Source organism: Magallana gigas, chromosome 2 (assembly GCF_963853765.1).
Source record: "Magallana gigas chromosome 2, xbMagGiga1.1, whole genome shotgun sequence".
Lineage (NCBI taxonomy): Eukaryota > Metazoa > Mollusca > Bivalvia > Ostreida > Ostreidae > Magallana > Magallana gigas.
Window position 1 is genome coordinate 6386431 of NC_088854.1, and position 17955 is coordinate 6404385.

At 37.1% G+C, this 17955-nt stretch overlaps 2 protein-coding genes and 1 long non-coding RNA gene across 6 annotated transcripts in view; 2 read left to right on the top strand and 1 right to left on the bottom strand.

Annotated features, from left to right (window-relative positions):
* The window catches only part of LOC105342773 (titin), a 243327-nt gene that overhangs the window by 189711 nt on the left and 35661 nt on the right, over positions 1-17955 (top strand). Inside the window, exons 244-251 of the mRNA XM_066074713.1 lie at positions 897-969; positions 1370-1499; positions 1634-1790; positions 1912-1939; positions 2055-2202; positions 2315-2453; positions 2645-2665; positions 3361-3417. Of these exons, the coding sequence (XP_065930785.1) occupies positions 897-969; positions 1370-1499; positions 1634-1790; positions 1912-1939; positions 2055-2202; positions 2315-2453; positions 2645-2665; positions 3361-3417 (753 nt within the window). The remainder of the gene's footprint in view (positions 1-896; positions 970-1369; positions 1500-1633; positions 1791-1911; positions 1940-2054; positions 2203-2314; positions 2454-2644; positions 2666-3360; positions 3418-17955) is intronic.
* On the bottom strand, positions 2109-13745 carry LOC136272678 (uncharacterized). 4 transcript variants are annotated; one of them, XR_010710674.1, is made up of 5 exons: positions 13617-13745; positions 13127-13220; positions 3336-3436; positions 2356-2467; positions 2109-2249 (listed from the first exon to the last, which is right to left on the bottom strand). It is a non-coding gene; the product is annotated as an uncharacterized lncRNA (long non-coding RNA). The 4 variants fall into 4 exon arrangements; XR_010710675.1 differs by lacking the exon at positions 13127-13220 and having other exon boundaries at positions 13545-13663; XR_010710673.1 differs by lacking the exons at positions 13127-13220; positions 13617-13745 and adding an exon at positions 9678-9850.
* LOC105342762 (uncharacterized) lies at positions 13774-17652 on the top strand. The gene is made up of 2 exons (XM_011449789.4): positions 13774-15043; positions 16075-17652. The coding sequence occupies exons 1-2, from the start codon at positions 14920-14922 to the stop codon at positions 17211-17213; spliced, it is 1263 nt and encodes a 420-aa protein (XP_011448091.3). The 5' UTR covers positions 13774-14919; the 3' UTR covers positions 17214-17652.

The window sequence follows — 17955 nt, forward strand, 5'->3', positions numbered from 1 at the left end:
GGAAGTAGTTAGCATTGACTTGTACTTAAAAAAGAACTACACACAGACACACCAACAAATTATAAAAAACACCGACGTAAACTTATCTGCAATCAGGACTACCATATGGCATAGATTTTCAAAAAATCTGTATTTACACACATCGTTCAAATTCAATGTAGTAACTGCCTCACACCAAGTGTGCAACATTCTTTTATTTCGTGTTGATTAAGTTGTAAAAACCAGAATTACATCAAACTTGCTAACATCAACATCCATTAACCAGTGTTAACTTTTTATCAAGGTACACACAACATAATAGTTTGCATATATAGTGTATGCGTTAGGTCAGTTGAATTAAATCCCGGTGTAATTTGTACTTCACAACGCACGTTTTTAATTTGTTTTTTGTTTTTTTGTTTCTCTTACACGAATTCTTCAAATTTTAGATTTTTTTTCAAGTTTCTTTAGCTGTTTAGGGGTATATAATCATGGTTACTTTGGAAACGATTGCATTGCTCATATTTTACACCCTTCACCAAATCTTTTCTTTTTTCGGTACATGTAAAACTACATTATATCTGGTCCAAAGATACTTGTAAGTAATGCCCTCGACCCCCCTCCTCCGATACCAGGGATCAGTCCTGGAATATTCGGGGCCCTCTAATTAATGATAACGTGTCAGTCAGAATCCAGTATCTCGGGGGTTGTAATAGTTAATTTCAATCCGGAATTTGTTGTTCTCATGTACAGATTTTATAATTTTGATTGGCGGGAAACGAAAAGATAACGATGCACCTTGTAAATGTATGTGTAATACAATACAAGTTCATTATAAGTCACAAACTTACGAAGACAAGTTAACAGGATTATAATGATTATGTAATATACATGTATTTTTAAACTGTTGTTTATAGAAACGGAAGACAATAGCGATGTCAGAAATTCTACAGCCATTGACCAGTTTCCAGGAATAGGTCTAACCCAGAAGTGAGTATTTGGAATAAACACGACGAACCTACTATTTCGTTAGTAATAAACTATCAACGCCCAAAATATCGTAATGACACTTTCTATAAGACAAACATTCCTAGATTCTTCTTTGACTTGACCTGTCCCCTCTTTTTGACAAAAGGAACAATAATTTTTTTATGTGAGTATAATCCAGGGACAGTTCAATCAGTATTTTATAAATGCCATTTTTTTTTTCAAATAGGGCCCATACTTGACTAGTTGACACTATTCTATCACATATTTTTTTATGTACATAAATTACGATAGCGAGTGCTATAATTGATGCATTTTTTTGGATGACATTAGTGTAGAGTGCCTACTGTTGCAAAAATGCAAATTATCACAGTTATTAAAATTTTCATCCACATTTTCCTAGGAAATTTGCCCCAAGGTTTATAGTAGAACTTGAACCACAAATAAACGTGAACATTGGAGAGGATGTCAAGTTTGTCTGCATCATCAATGACGCCATTGACAGAGTACACTGGGAGAAGGACGGAAAGAAGGTGGGAGTCAAAAAACAAACTTAACTTTGCTGCATTCTTAACTACAAATAATCATCAAAATACTATAAATCAAGACTGGTTGGATTCCTCAATGAATATGTGCATCCTCACTGAGTTTACAATCTCTGTTAAAGGTGTATAATGACCGCCGCACAAAGATCAGCTCCGAATCAGATGGAACCCAGCAAATGGAGATTTCTGTCACTCAGAAAACCGACTCTGGCCAGTATGCCTGTGTGGCTACCACCCCAGAAGGGGAGGTCAAAACCATCACTGATCTTCATGTTTCAGGTAGTTAAAAATATTCGTTTTGTGCAAGAGTAGATTGAATCCAAGTATGATTAGAAAAATTGTTGATTCAATTAATAAGAAAAATAAGTGCTTTTCAAACCAATATTTATTTTGTTTTCAGACAAAGAAAAACTTCCTCTTTCATCCAGGTAAGATTTTTGTCATATTTAGGATTAACAAATAATACATGTAGTTCCAGCATTACAAAAATATTCTAAATATGATCTTTTGAATGATAAACTGAGATTATTTTGTTGTTTACAGTGTGAACAGGAAGCCCAGATTTGAGAAGCCACTGCGGGACCAGTTCTGTAAGGACGGGTCCACGGTGACCCTGGAGTGTGTCATCAGTGGGGACCCCCGACCACGCACCACCTGGTTCAAGGAGGGCGAGGAAATCCTCGATTGTCAGGTACCACGTCAAATCTCACAAATGTATTTATTGAAATTGGCTGTCACCTATTGAAAACAATGTATTTGATATCTGTAGTATAAATTTATGCAAGGAGTTGTTGGTGTTTCAGGACTTCCAGATCAGTAACATTGCAGACAAGAGCACACTGACCATCACCGAGGTATTCCCCGAGGATGAGGGCCACTACAGCTGTAAGGCCGTCAACATAGAAGGGGAGATAACAAGCACCTGTCAGCTTCTGGTGGAAGGTAGGCTTCACCCCCTATATAAACAGAGAAACCTACTAAAATCCAAACCAAACTTGTTACAGGGGTTTCACAGTATATCTTATGTTAGAAACAAGTTTTAATAGAAATTTAGGTTACAGTTACAAACTAAAGCGTTTTTGGTAGATATTGGGGAATATAATTACGGTGATGACTGAGAATCTTTGTTACAGAAGGAAGTCATTTTCACAGAGGTAACAGGCACATCATTATGTGTAGTGACTAGGCTATAACAAATAGGATCATGTTCCTAATTTGTCATTTATATACACTCATTATCATCTCATATATTTAATGTTCTCATAAAAATTTAGTGGTCCAGAATAATGCATCCTATTTAACAACACTTTTTAGATGTACTTAATATGAATAAAGACTGTAGTATAAATCTTATGCAAATTATTAATAGTATAAACTTAAGCAACTCAATAAGCTAAATTTGAAAAAAAAAAAATTTTAGTGGATGACTTAGTGATAGTTTATTATGTAAGCCAGACATATTTCTGGTTTCCTACCAATCTCTTAGCAATGCGGATTAAATATCCCAATAATTAGTCTTAGTTTATTAATTTTAATTTTAGAAAATGTCCCATATCCTCCTGTTATTTTATATTGTAAATTTTTATATTTATTTTCTAGCATTTTATTTGATTAGTCTATATATCACAGAGAATGTTACCTATTTGTATATTAAATATTGTATTAGATGCTGGCCTTCCTTGTCTAGTTTACAGGTTCCTCTAATTTCATGTTCACTGTCAATATTTGATACCCAATTTTGTAAACCTCAACACTTTTATTATAGAAGTTAAAAAGAAAATTTATTGGAAAAAAAATGTTTTCCTTTTTGTTTGACCGCCCTACCCTGACAATTTCGTTATATTCCTAGATGCCACGTACTCCATTGATTCCGCTTCCATTTCCTCCGCTTCCTCTCTTAGTCGCGGTAAGAAGGCTGTCGTATTCTGTAGAAGTAGATGTAGCTAGATTTATCGTACACTGCATGTTATGTTTTCAGGTACATAATATAAGGGAGGTAACTCTATTTGCCTTGTTATCTATTCCAAAAAACTTGTGCACACTTTATATTCATTGTGTGCAAAATACAGCACAATGTCTTTACAAGTTGTTTGATGGAGGCGGGTAACTTAAAGTTACATAGAGGGTGAGCTAGTCTCGCCATGAAGCACTAAGAGATCTAAGTGAGTTCTTCCTCTGAGTGAAGAACGGATGAACATCTTTCAATGATGCACTGTCATACCAACAATGGACAATTTTAACGTGCATATATAAAACTGTTCTTATCCTTTATAATTATCTGACATGACACAGCATCCTTGAATGATTAATACTGAATTGATATTGGGCCCATTTTTAGCATTCATTACACACATATATAGTTTCTTTGACAAGCGTTCTGACAATCTGCATTGTCAAGATGTTACTGTAAGCCTTATCAAAATTCTTCCCATTCACCAGCTGAAAAGAGTAAATCACATCATTGTCAATAAATCAGGGTTAAATGGGTTTCTATTTACAGAGAATTGTGGACAGGTTTTCATTCCCTTTCTGCATAATTACATGCTTAGTGTCGGATTAGTAGGGGATCCTGACCATGGAATCGCAAGCATGCGTTCAAATGGACAGAAAATGATAATAAGGATGGGAGGGAGAAATTAATGTCTATACACAATGATCTGTAATGAAATTTTGTTATGTTGGAATGCGTTTAAAAAATTTTCTTTTAAATGCTTAAAAATTACTCATGCTGAGATTGATGAAAACTTTCTCTTTCAAGCTGAAAGATGGAACAAGCAAGAGTACAGTTTCCCTGTGTATTTTAGTTTTATTTCGGAGCACTACTGTCCAACCTGAATTAAGACTGGCAATCTACTTCCTGTAATTTTAACACGATGACACCCGACTGTGTTTTCCCCTTGATTTGTAAATCATGTAAAACTACATGCTGTAGCCATTCAACAGGTTTATGTCTCTATAGGAGAACCCATGTATTCTTATTGCAGCACTTTTTGATGTGCATGTGACAATATAGAATCAACAGAACAAGTTCATTCGGATATCGTAGCCCATTCCCTTGCATTGTGTTGGGGGTATTTCACGTCAGATTGTAGGAAACAAAGAACCCAGGGGGGCCAGGGGGCAAGGCAGTAAAAGGTTTGATAGAATTTCAATTACATGCAGGGTCTCCAGTGTCTTATATAGAAAGACCATTTATTCTAGAATACAAAAGGTAGCAATATGGGGCATGGTTTTTCAAAACGGGGATCCGTAGATTTATGTTTTTCGAGTGAAACCTTATCTGTAGTGTATAGAGACAATGGAGATTTAAGTGAAATGCGGGGTATGTTTTACTTTTAACAGAATTTCAGAATCAAGGCTTCAAGTGCAACCTTAATGATGAAATTAGTCCTATGCTCATCAAAATTTCATGTAAAAAGCATATCTATTCTAACAACCCTAGGATCAGTTTCACAGGGTGGGCCTTCCGTCCCCTGCCTTGCATCCCCTGTAGAGTTTTGGTCAGAGGTCTGCCAGTGCTATTATCTCCACATTCTTGGTGTGTTAGTTTTTATGATATTTTGGCAATAGTGAAGCAATCCAACAGCGCCTCCTAGTCGCAGTCTCCATTAAAACACAATAAAGCCACTCAAAATAATTTGGCAGCCAAATTTCTCTCCTTGATGCATTTCTGATAATTCATACCTGATATACGACCAAGAAAGTGGTGACATTTTGTCATCTTTTTCGATGAAGAAAAATATCAGTTCAGTTTATTTTTGATGTGGCATATTTTTAATTTCTGAATTCATTTCTGCAAAACATTTTATCTTATCATAAATCTTGATCTTTTTTCATGAAAGAAGATAAGGGTGGTTGATTAACTGAATACATTGTGTGACATTTGATACCCTCAACCACTTTCTATGGCCTAGAGAAACATTCTCAAATATGTTTAAAAGTACTTTGTATTCCCATTTTATAATCTCATGATATTTGAAAAATTTGAAACATTACAAATGCAGATTTTTTTCAAACATGTAGAATATGTATTTCATGTGAGAGAGGAGCTCTGAATTTTGTGAAGAATTTTAAATCTCAAAGTTCAAATATTGACGTAAACCTGTAGACTAAGGATATGTGGAATAATTACTGGTATACAGTTTGTTTAGTGTTTTTTACTCCCTTGCTGGGTAATAAGGGACAAAAACATAATGGATAATAAATTGTTGTTTGTCGAAAAGATCGAACTGGATGAGACTCCCCATGGCTTAAATATTTATGATTTGTGAACTATTTTGTTGTCTGGGTTTTGGGTGGATAGGATAGGTATATGGGGAGAATTATGAGATCTCGAGTGGACCGGGATTTCAGTGTATGACGCAGAGTGTGTTTGTCACTGTTTAGTGTAATTTCCTTGTTGATAGTTTTAAATGCACAACTATCTTTTTATCTTAGGACATTTCACAAATTGTTAACGTCTTTGTCAGATTTAAGCAGAGGGAGGGGGTTTGATCTGTTAAATCTCTTAAGTTTGGTTCAGATATAATTAGAAATTACTTGAACGTGGTAATTGGCACTGATGTACTTGTGATAAGGGGAGGGGAATTATTGGTAATGAATAGGTCTGTAGAACCATCTGGCCAGTGTCAAAAGTGCAGGGTTAGTCAGACAGACAGTGTCGGTTAAATATATAAACATATCTAAAAATAAGCACATGTATATCAACTTTTGCGTCTACCTTAAATAGTAACACAGCATTGTCAGTATCATCACATGTTTCCTATTAAGCTACATGTATGATGTAATATGTAGGTGACTGGGATTGAATGGCTCATCAGGAAACCATGTACTATCTGAGTGAGCATTGCTCCCATCCTGTACTTATTCCCTGACCCAGGGATAAACCAGGATCCCTGGGCACATCCCACAGGCCTGGTCATACCCAGGAAATGAGTGGCCCAAGAATTCATGACTTCAGAACCTCTCCATACCTTGGGTGTAGCCCACCCGAGGAAAGTACACTAGACACATAATCTGTGACCCAGTAATACCCCGGACGTCATCCCCTTGTTGGAGGTCAGTGTTAGTGACCTATCTACGGGGAGGGACCAGTCATCACTGGAGTATTTCCTGTCAAATAATCAAGTCAATGTAAGCTATCTGTAGGTGTCATCCCAATAAACCACAAGTATTAACCTGGTTTAGACTGATCAGGTGAGCCTAGGAGATGAACACTGCAGCTATCAATGTCATCAAAACAATGGAAAGGTACTTTACACCAAGATGTGTAACCAGGAAATTCCCTGCCCATTTAATCGGATCCCCTTTCGAATTAAAGGACGCTGTCTTTGAAATGACCTTTCTGGTTTCTCTTGCATTAATTAAGTTTAGGTGTGTGGTAAGACATCCAAATTTATTCATTAATACATACAGTCTCACCACAGTCTCACCACATCGACCCCCATCCTCCCCATGTAAGACAGACAGCCCTATTTTCCCCGAGATTTATTACCGATAGGTTCTCTGTTCCCTGGGTGGCCTGTAATGACCTTTCATCCCGATGTAAGTGGTGCTTACATTGCAATCTCTAGATCGGATTTCTACCTTCACTTGGAACATCTTTAATTGTCTTTGTAGTCTTTTTGTTTGGACTTCTTTTAAAGATGATAATGAGAGGTTTTCTGATGTGAAATCATGGAGATGACAAGACTCTTGGTAAGACACTGGTTCTGTCTGATGGTATCTTATACCCTTAAAGAAACAGGCATCCTCTTCAAATTGTCTCTCTCTAAAATTAACCAGGGGTCGTCCCTTTGATGTTGATATAAGACTGGCTGTTTCAGGGGTCCCTGTTGACATTTGAATTTTAAGTTGGTTTAAATTTTGGATAGGTCGAGGCGACATTTCTATAAGTTTACATCTCCCCACTTGACCCCGTTTGACTTGGGTCTGTGTGAGAGGATGATGTAATACGTCTGATGTGTGACCATAAACTTTCAATGTTTGATTTATACTCTGGTGATCTGTTTTGTTTGCCTTCCTTTTTTAATTAGTGTAGATAAGCATATTTAAGATGCTAGAACAGGTTGCTTAGAGTTTTTCCTGTTAGCTCTTGATTTGAGAGTTCTGTTGAAGCATAATGACCTGTTACAGTGCCAGATAAACCCTCAGCCCGGTGCCAGAGATAGAATCTGGCTGGTTTGACTGTGCATTTTAATTACCACCATAACAACATGCCTAGTTCTAACTTTAGATGCAGCTCCCCATGTGGAGTAGCATATGCACCCGTAGCTTAATAATGCAACAACAACAGTAATTTTCTAGTCATTAACTCTGGGTGTAAGGTTGAACATTATGAAGAAATAATTATTGATGAACATTCTTGAGATGAATGAGAATATTGTACAACCACAAGGAGAAATTTCATTAACATGACCATGAGCATGCGAGTTGATAGTGAACATGGAGTATTGTATTGCAGTTCATTGACAAACAGGCCCGCAAAGGTGTGCGTGTATCAGATAGAGGCTTGACACGGGGGACAGGGTCTCATCAGGTGACAGGTATCCCCACCTGTTGCTGACTGAAGATGCATGGCCACCGGCTCTGATTGCATGTTAACTGAGGGAGTTTCCGTGTTAGGGCTGTGTTAGCTGGTGTCCTGTTATATTCTGGGCATTCAATACAACCTCCAGATGTTGTCCACAACAGTCAAATCTTCATGTTCATCGCTGTTTCATCTTGGTCCATAAATACATTTAGTGTTGGGCACTCACCTTGACTTAGTAAAACACGGCATTGTGATGGATAGAGGGTTATCATAATAACACTGACAAAGGCAACCATATGGGCCAAGAAATTTTATTGATTTAAGAATTTGATTGACAATTTTAATCGGTAAAAGTAGTGAATTTTAGAACACAAATCTTATCACTGCAGCACAATTCAAAAGGTTCCATTCCTGTAGGATAATAAAAGAATGGCAGAAATCACAAGTCTACACAGATAAAGTGGCCCAAATCACCTGCTGAATGGTCAATTTCTACACACCTGGGGAGCAGGTGAAAATTCTCCCACCGCAGAAATTGATAGGTTAGCTGCCAATGTAAATGGAAATTGGCAGCGATGATCAAAGAGCAATACATTGTTCAGGAAACATGTGTTGATACAATACTGCATATGAGATGAAATGAGCTTGAGCAAGAGTTGATTATATTGCATCTCATCATGCAAAACGTCCATTTCTGCAGTTAATCAGTTTTGAGAATTATGCATAGTAAATTTTTTTCATGTTTTTCTTTACTTGAAACATTCAGCAACCTTTATAGTTTTACTGATTGCACAGCCTTCTGCTAAGTACCTTCTGTTTGAGTAGACAAGAGGGGCTTTTGTTTGTAACAGCAACTAAATGATTTCTCGAAACACCTGATTTTCTTGTTGAATGGTGATTAAAGGTATGCTAAATTCCCCTTATTCTCAGGGGGGCCTTAAGGACAATGGAATCTGGAGCAGAGTAAACAAGGTAGAAAAAATATGTGGTCTTATATTGGCTGAAGGAGCTGAGATGTCATGTTAATGCATTTTTATGTTCATTGCTGGCAAAGAAACCCTAAATCTATTTATCCCTCAGTATCATTGAATGAGCAATCTCTAATTTTTACGGGAGTAAAAGAAATCCACAAACTCTCCAGGAATTTGTCACTTTGACCAAAAAAATGGGCTTGTCTTTGATGTGGACTGAATCATTGAGACATATAAAGAAACATTTACTTTCTAATTGCAATAATTTTTTAAGATAATATAAGTCTTTGATTAGTCTATTTATCATCTGTTCTATGAACAGTAGAGGAGTGTAGAAACCGATTGTATTATAGTTTATACTTGAAGAGTGGGATAACATTGAACCAGTACAAGAGGTCAACTTTTTCTGACCATGTACAGTGTTTGTTTCTTACGTCATGACAAATATTGACCACCCCCCTGGTGGTCCACTAGAGAAGTCCAGTGACCCCTCTGTGTTTGTACACAAACAAATATAGCCAGCAATGCTTTACTCCAAGTCAACAAAATGAAGTTGTTATGCACATAATGGTAAAACATTTAAATCAGACATTTGTATGCAATATATCAGATTGAAATGTGAAAAGAACAGACAGAAGATTTAAAGGAGCTGGTAAAGATTACCTGAGATCAGACAGGGTCACCGTGACACCCCCACCCCCTGGGCTGAATGCATATTATTACCAATAATGTCACTTCTCTGCTACCAGTTTTATGCCTATAGTTAAGACGCTTTGATTTCTATTGAAGAGTGAGAAAACTCTGATCAATCATCTTGCGTATAGATAATGGTATGTCAGAGAATGTTAGCTACCCTAGAATACCTAGACTCCTGTTAGAGCTAAGAGTGCTGAGGGCCCCCCTTGAATTGTCTGCCTAGAAAAGTTTCAGTTGTATGGTCATCAATTCAGTTATTTCTTAGTTGTACTATAACTTTGCTTATTGCTTTCTGTCTGTCTGTCTCTCTCTTTCTCTCTGTGCTGCATTTCTTACAATAGTGTTGCGTTTATTGTTGCCTTGACATGTTTCTCTCTGCTCCCTTCTCTCAATCTTGCTACCACTCTTTCAGTAGTTTGTGGTTAATAATACCTTGTAAACTGACGTGCACTATTTCATTGACATTTTTAACCTTTGTAAAGCTGAGTTCACAATAACATTAAATTACTTGCTGACTTTTGTAATGTCAGGGCAAAGTTTTTGTACTGTTCACACACCAAAATAAAAACTAAGTCCAGGATCAGCCTGGATTTGATGTAAGGGACTTAGAAGGATTTCACTTTAAGAGCCCTTCCAATCAGAGATAAGTCTAGAAGTTTGGGGCTTTCACATTGCAAGGATTTCAAATTTCTGAAGTAATAAAATCGAAATAAACTAATCATGCCAGGCTTTGCTCGCAGTGAATCATGCTGGAACCACTTGAGACATTTTAAAATCACAAAGTTGCCTGACTTCCGTATTGAGTTGGACAAACAAGATTTAATTGGGCCCGAGATGAGAATGTGCATGTATACATATATTGCATCTTGGTTCTTTGAAGTTCTCAGCAGTTGCCTCATTAGATGGAGCTCCACCTAGACTTCCAAAATATGCTAAAAGAGCATTGTAAACAAACCAATGAAAAGAAATCTGGACTTCGTGGTATAATTAGTTAGTTGTCAATAAATGCATAGAATTTAATCTGCAAAATAATTATACAGTGTATCATTTTATCGCATAATAAGCTCAAAGAAGAGAAAAAATCATCACCTCCAGACTTCATTATCAGAGAATGCAAAGTCGGCACCTCCATTGTATGTTCAGCCCTAGTAATTTTGAAGGCATCTGACAATTTCCTGTTGAAGTCACTGAGGCCTCAAGCAGACATCTCCTCTTATTAGGAGTTAATGAAATTACTTTATCATTTTAAATTTACTATTGCCCTGACACGATTGTGCCCAGCTAATCCTTTGTTTGTCTGTGAGCTGAGACAGAGCCCATGTTTGTGACAAAACAAATTTGTCCAGGGCCTCGTCATCAGGACCTTTATATGCTTGGAGATTTATTTTACTTTATTAAGTAGTTTATCAGGTCCTCGACTCTTGCTGTTCCATAGACAGTGCGCACCTACATTGTGAATTTAGCACCCAATAAATGCTGACTAGCCCCAATTTTACGGGACCATCACAAGGTTTTATGGTGCAATCTGGTTTTTGTCTTCCTAAGACTTTGTACACAAGCTGTTAACAGATTTTTTGGCTGGAGTCAGTCGACAATTTGTTCACTATTGGACGAGGTGTCACATCAGACACCAATATGCCTGTAGGGGAGTGGAAGTAGTGCAGCATTTGGACGACTGTCAACTCCGGGCTTCAGTCGGGATAATTAGTTTCTGACCATTATAACCCATGGCCCTTCAAGTGTTTTCTGATGCAGCCATCTGACAGTGCTGGAAATTATATTGTAATGTTCATGACTGCAAGCACAATGGCTTAATTTTAGCAAATTTACATTTTTAATGAAATTGATCTGGACAGAATGATTCATAATTTTGGCAACTCTGCCAGATGTTAGATGTCTGAAGCTGTTTACAGAACAGTTACTTACAATGATAATCTAGCTCTGCTTATCCTTTAAGTGAGCTGATCCTATTAACTCAGGTCTTAGAACTTGTAACACTTGATAATCTCACTTTTATCTTCAAAAAAGCTAAGGTCTGGAGATTTGACTGATTTGTAGAACACCTGAAGATGTCTGGGTGAATCAACCTTACATCAGAAGCCTATTACAGCTTCTTATGGCCACCTGTCCTTGCCCAGGTAAATCAGGAATAAGGTGCCTGGTTCCTCTGTCCAGCACGTGGCTCTGCTTTCACTTTGAAGTGACAGTTTTGCAGTTTGATGCCAGCTGATTACATGGTGCAGGGTTAGTTAACTATGTGGTCACTAGATCAGTGGCTGTATTTGTGGATCCACTGAGGCAGTAATGGCCCTAAACTGGGGACATCTGGGGATAAGTGGTATTAAATAACTGCTTCTGAGTTACAGAATTCCTTGGGGGGATAGTTAGACTATAGATTGAGATTTTTGACCTTTAATTATTAGGAGAAAAGCAATTTTGACATTGTTTCCTTTTACAAATGGCTAAAAGATGTCTGGTATTAGAATATAGGAGAATGTTTGTTGTTACCAGCAGAGGAATCATTTAGTATATGCTACTTTGTAGTTGTCAAACTGTTAAATCAACAGAAAGTATTTTTCAAACTTTTTTTTTTATATAAAAGCTGAAATGGATGTTTCCCTGATTTCTGTATTGCCAATAACAAATAATGATTGATAGGGATTGTTTAATAGCAATTACAGATAGTGTGTTGGCTTTCGATGCCCGGATTAGTTTGTACTAGACTGTTGATACTTTGATAGTTTTGTTAGTTTTCCCAGAACTGTTGGTGAGGTGACCTGAGTTAAGTGTGGACCGACAGTACCTGTTATAAATACCTGAGATAAGATAAACACCACCTTATGTAATACAGTGTGCAATAATATTTAGATCTGTGTCCTACTGATAGTCAACAGCCAGCGTACGTTACATAAGTAATCAGCTGCACTGCTGAAGTACAGGTAATAAACAGGTAACATGTTAATTAGGTGTCTGGACAGAACTTGTAGGTGGTTTGCAGACCTCACACCCACCCCCTGAGCTGGCAGAGTTGGTGATACTCAGCTAACGATAAGGCAATAATGAGAGCAGGCTGTCTGGTCATCCACTGATGCTGCTTCTCTGGACATGTCCCAGCATTAATTAGATCCTCCCTGGGATTCACTGAGATAACAAACAAGATAATACCCCCAACCCCAGAAGAAATCCTTCATAATTACACCAGGGGAATAAGAGGAAACCCACCCCAGCAGTTTAATCAATAGAAACTCCCAAAAAATAAAAAAAAATAATTCCTATAATTACTTAAAGCTGGGAATGTACTTGAAGATCAGAAAAGTGAAACTATTTTTAAATCATTGTTAAATATTTTATTAATTATTTTTTTTGAATTTTTGAAAGATCCAAGTCAATGTTTTGAATAAAAAAAAAAACAACACCTTGAATGTTTCTGCACAGCCTGTCCCTGTAGAGAGTGGTATTTGGTGTATTTGTTGCTTTGAATTCCTGTCTGACCATTAGCATACACTGAAACTAGACAGTTATTGCTGTTGATGTCACTCAGGCATTACAACAATTTTAAAACAGTGTTTTCCATTATCAGTCAAGTCAAAACAAGATTCTAGCAGTGTTTAAACTTTTGTCATGACACAGGGGTTTAAGGTATTAAAGATTTATATACAGTAAATTAAGACTGGCTCCTAATGTTGTAATTATCCTCAGTTGTCTTTATTTAACTAAATTCTATCTGACACTTTCAAGTATCTATTAAGATTTACACAAGCTATTTTGGAGCAATTTAAGACTATGATAGTTTGCAATTAAATATAAATTGATTAATAAGTCGAGGCTTCTTACTTAAAATTTGTTAAAGATATCATCAGTGAGTAGTTGGTGGCAAAGTGCAAAAATACCTAATTAAACTCTAACAAATGTTGATGGCTTTCCATTGGTCAGCTAGTGGTCAGAGGGTGCAGTAACTGTGACCCTGCATCTAGTGGCGCAGTGTGAGGGGCCAGCTGATAGGTAGCACATGTCCTGTCCATTCACAGCCTGGATTTATCTTCAGGCTATAGGATTTCAGTTAGGTGTAAACATGGTATTTGGGCAGTGTTGAAGTCCCTGTGTTTTTATTTGACAACAATACAGGGTTTGACCTCCACTGTGTACTGGGCTGTCTTCACAAATAGAGGACAATAGTGGACAGTGCTGTGAAAACGAGCAGTCAATAGGCAGCTATTTGTTTGTGAGTGTTCTGGTTAGTTTGAATTGGGGTGCTTTCTCTCACACTGAACTCTCATTGGTCGACTCCAAGGAACCCCTGCTCTCTCCTTATCTTTTTGGCACTGAGTAGTTATATTAGTGAGAGGCACCAACAATCAGATTACTTGCAGTTTAGGCTGTGTGGAGTAAGTCTACGGGGAAAAGAGGATTTGTGTTTTAACAGCACTTTCAGTTTGTGAAAAGAAGTGATTAATTTCCTAAGTGGCTAGCCAGTGGAGAATGTGGATGGATTTGTTTACAGTTAGAAGGACATTTCAGGCCACTGCTGATTTGTTATACTTAGTTAACACTAGATGTCTGACTCATCTATAGTCACACCTACGTATATATATGAAACTCTGATGTGCAATCATTGATATACTATTTAAATCGCACATGGACTTGCCCACACTTTCGGTTTGAGCCGAGTGTTTGACGGAAACAACTAAAAATGTTTACATGCGGAAGTCCATAATAATGGTATAAGAGTGTAAAAAGTTTTCATGTTACGGTTTTCATTGATTTGAGGCCATTTAATTGATATTTTCTGTGTACACGGCAGAGGAATTTCTTATAGAATTGTTCATTGACTGAGACAGTTTAACGCAGTGTGTCGCTCCTTTGAAGTGAGTTGTGGACTTTAAAATTCCTCCGTGGACCGCATTAAAGAGGTAGTATAGTGTCAATCAAACGCTGAGCGTAGAGTCGCGAGGCGGCTACAGCTGAAAGGAAAGAGGGTCCTACACGTGTCTACTGCTACTGTCACGACAAACGCTCACTGACGCGCAGGAAGGAAACTTGTCACCAAACTCGTAACTTTCTACTTGAAAACATGGACTTAACAAACATATTGGGAAACATACCAGGAGAAAAAAATTTACATTGTCATATTCGTTGAAAAATCTCTTGAGGGATATACTTTAAATAAGACTTGTGACTTTATGAAAGTTAAATCAATTAAATCAAGATCATGGGTGCTAGCAATTCGCAGATAGATTCGGACTCGGATCCCCGGTACAATATTGAGAAGAATTCCAAACACTGCAGTACTAATTTTCAAAGACTGCAATACCATGGAGTCCGGTACCCTAAAGGTAAGATGATAATCTGTGTGTAGTGATATATGTACTAGATTATCAGTAATTGCTAAGATTAACACCGCAGTCATTGAGCCTGTAGGGACATACTTACAAACATGTTATTTTTTATAATGGCCATTAGTACAAAGCTTAACTTTGATGACTTTTATTATTTTTTTACGTTTTTGCTGTAGGCCTATATACATATTGGACAGTTTAATAATCTGTAAAATTAATGTTTTCCTGTTTGATACCACCCCTGCCCCTTTACCCTAAAGGATAAGAGCAATTAATCAATGTTTATTATTTGCTATTTTATGTGATTTTCCACTTTATCACCAATGGCAACACTTGTCTATTCTAGTTAAAATATTTAGTGTGAAACATTTTCTGCTAATTTTTAATTAAAAGAAAAGGAGATATTAATGGCTTCACCAATAATCATTCTGTATGTATTCTACACTTCAACAGTTGAAATGAGTTTTGTTCGTTATTTTGGTATCTGTAACATCATTTTAAGTAGTCCATATGACAGTTTTATTTTACACAAGTTTAATGTAAAAATAATTTAGACATTTATCATGCTTATGTTGTCCAATCTACAAAATTATTCAGGTGCTAATTACTCAGAAAACAGTTTTAATTTTATCATAATCACAAAGGTAAAATGAGAGTAGATGAGTTTAAATCTGATCTATTACATTGACAAAGAGTTCCAAGACAGTATATATATGATAGAGAAAATGAAGTATATATATGATAGAGAAAATGAAGTACATTGGAATATTCAGTTGTTAATGGTTTCTTAATTCAGTTGCTTAATTAAAATGTACATTTTAAATATAGTCCAAATACATAAACAAAGACCCCATAATTTTATGAAGAACTATTTTAAAGAAGTTCGTAGCTAATTATTTTTTGTGAGCTTAATTTTTGCTACACTGTTTAACGATGAAGCTAATCTGTTCTAAGATAATTAATTTTTGTGAGCCTAATTTTTGCTTTACTGTTTAACATTGAAGCTAATGTTGTTTTCTATTTTCTAGGCAGGCCAGACCCACCAGAGGGCAGCCCCACGGCTCAAAACATAACCCAGTCCTCTGTAACACTGAAATGGACACCTCCCTACGGGTGTCCCACCAGTACCATTCTCGCATATCAGGTCGAAGTTTGCCGTGTACAGGACAAACGATGGAAGATGGTGACAAACTCATGTCAGGGGAACACTTATGATGTGAAAAATCTGGCACCAGGTACGGACTACATGTTCAGAGTCCGGACAGAAAATGTGTACGGAAAAAGTAAACCGAGTGCTCCATCGGAGGTGATTAGGACGCTCAGTGAAAACCGATGGATGACTGCAAGGGAGGACAAAGAAGCAGACGACAGAGGAGTGAGACTGACCAGAAGACACAGCCATTACATCAAAGTGGAAAACAGTGTGTCCAATCTTCTACAGAAGACTGATAAAGAGGAAGAAATGAGTGAAGTGGGCACCATTCCCTTCAAAAGAAACAGTAGCATCCGGCACTCCCTTCCTGTGCAGTGTGTCCGCCGGACTTCCCCTCTACCCTCCAGCATACTGCCAGGATCCCGGCGGGAGAGCGTGTGTAGTCTGAAAGATAGGGAGTCCAGGAAATCCATTGAAGAATCTTCTGTGTTCACTGATGATACTGATGAAGTGTCATCTCTAAAACTGAAGAGATTCTCACTCGCATCTACAGAGGATGATTCTTGTAAATGCTCATCTTCTGCAGCTTCGATGACATCAATTCCAGAGGAGCTGAATGACTCTAAAGGAGAGAAAGACTCGGACTTCTTCATAGTGAAAACCCCTCCCCCCACCTGGAGGTACAACTCTCAGTCTCATGATATTCTCTCTGCCCCTTACTCAGATGACACCAAGCTCGCCTGGGTAACGGATCAGAAATCTCCACTACCCAATCATCAAAACTCAGAAAACACATCACCAGTGTGGAGAGACAGACCTGAAAATAACAAAAACCTCCCAGACTTCCGATCACTTAGAAATGCCTTGAATTCTAATGATCTCTTAGTGAAAACTCTTAATGCCGATAATAATGGAAATTACTCCACTCTCAATTCCAAAGGCAAGCTTTATGAAAAGGCGATTAAAGAAGAAGATGAGCACAATATTTCAATGGATATTGTGTCATATGTATAGTAGATCAAGACAGCTATTCTTGACCCATATTTTACGGGTATATCGAGCATAATTTTAGGTAACTGTGTCAGAAGGATCCTTTGCTCTATGTTCACTACAAAAGACAGAGACAGATTCGGACAGCATTTTATCTAGTCTTTTGTTCCGCCAAATGACTCCAACCATTGTGCTTATAATCCAAGGCTTAATCACAGCAGATCTATTTTATACTTCATAGTTTTTATCATGTACTTTAATCCTCAAAAATGTTATTGAAGACAATAGCTGCATATTTTGATGCATTCATATTTCAATCTGCATATTACATATACAGGTGTCTTGATAATCAGAAAGGAGAAGCAATTTATTTAGTTCAATATACCACAGCTTGGATGTTCTCACCAAAGACTATTTAATACATGTTCAATTATTTATTGTTATAAAACTTGTGAAACACTGAAAAAATGACTTTAGTTTTCTATAAGCCTTGGGCAAAATTGGAGATGGGTCCTTTCAGTATAATACAATTCAATATTTAGGCTTCTATAAACCTGCTCAACAAAAGCATTGAGGATGTTTGGGCAGAAGTGTTTTTTCTTCAGGCAATTTCTGTTTGGGATTTGATAAGTTGTTTTTTCTTGGCCAAGCTTTGCTTAGCACTGTGTTAGTCCCCATTGGCTGTTGTTTTTTAAAACATGATGGAAGACTTTTTACTTTCATCAGATAATGACTAAAAATAATAATCCACACAAGATCACATTTC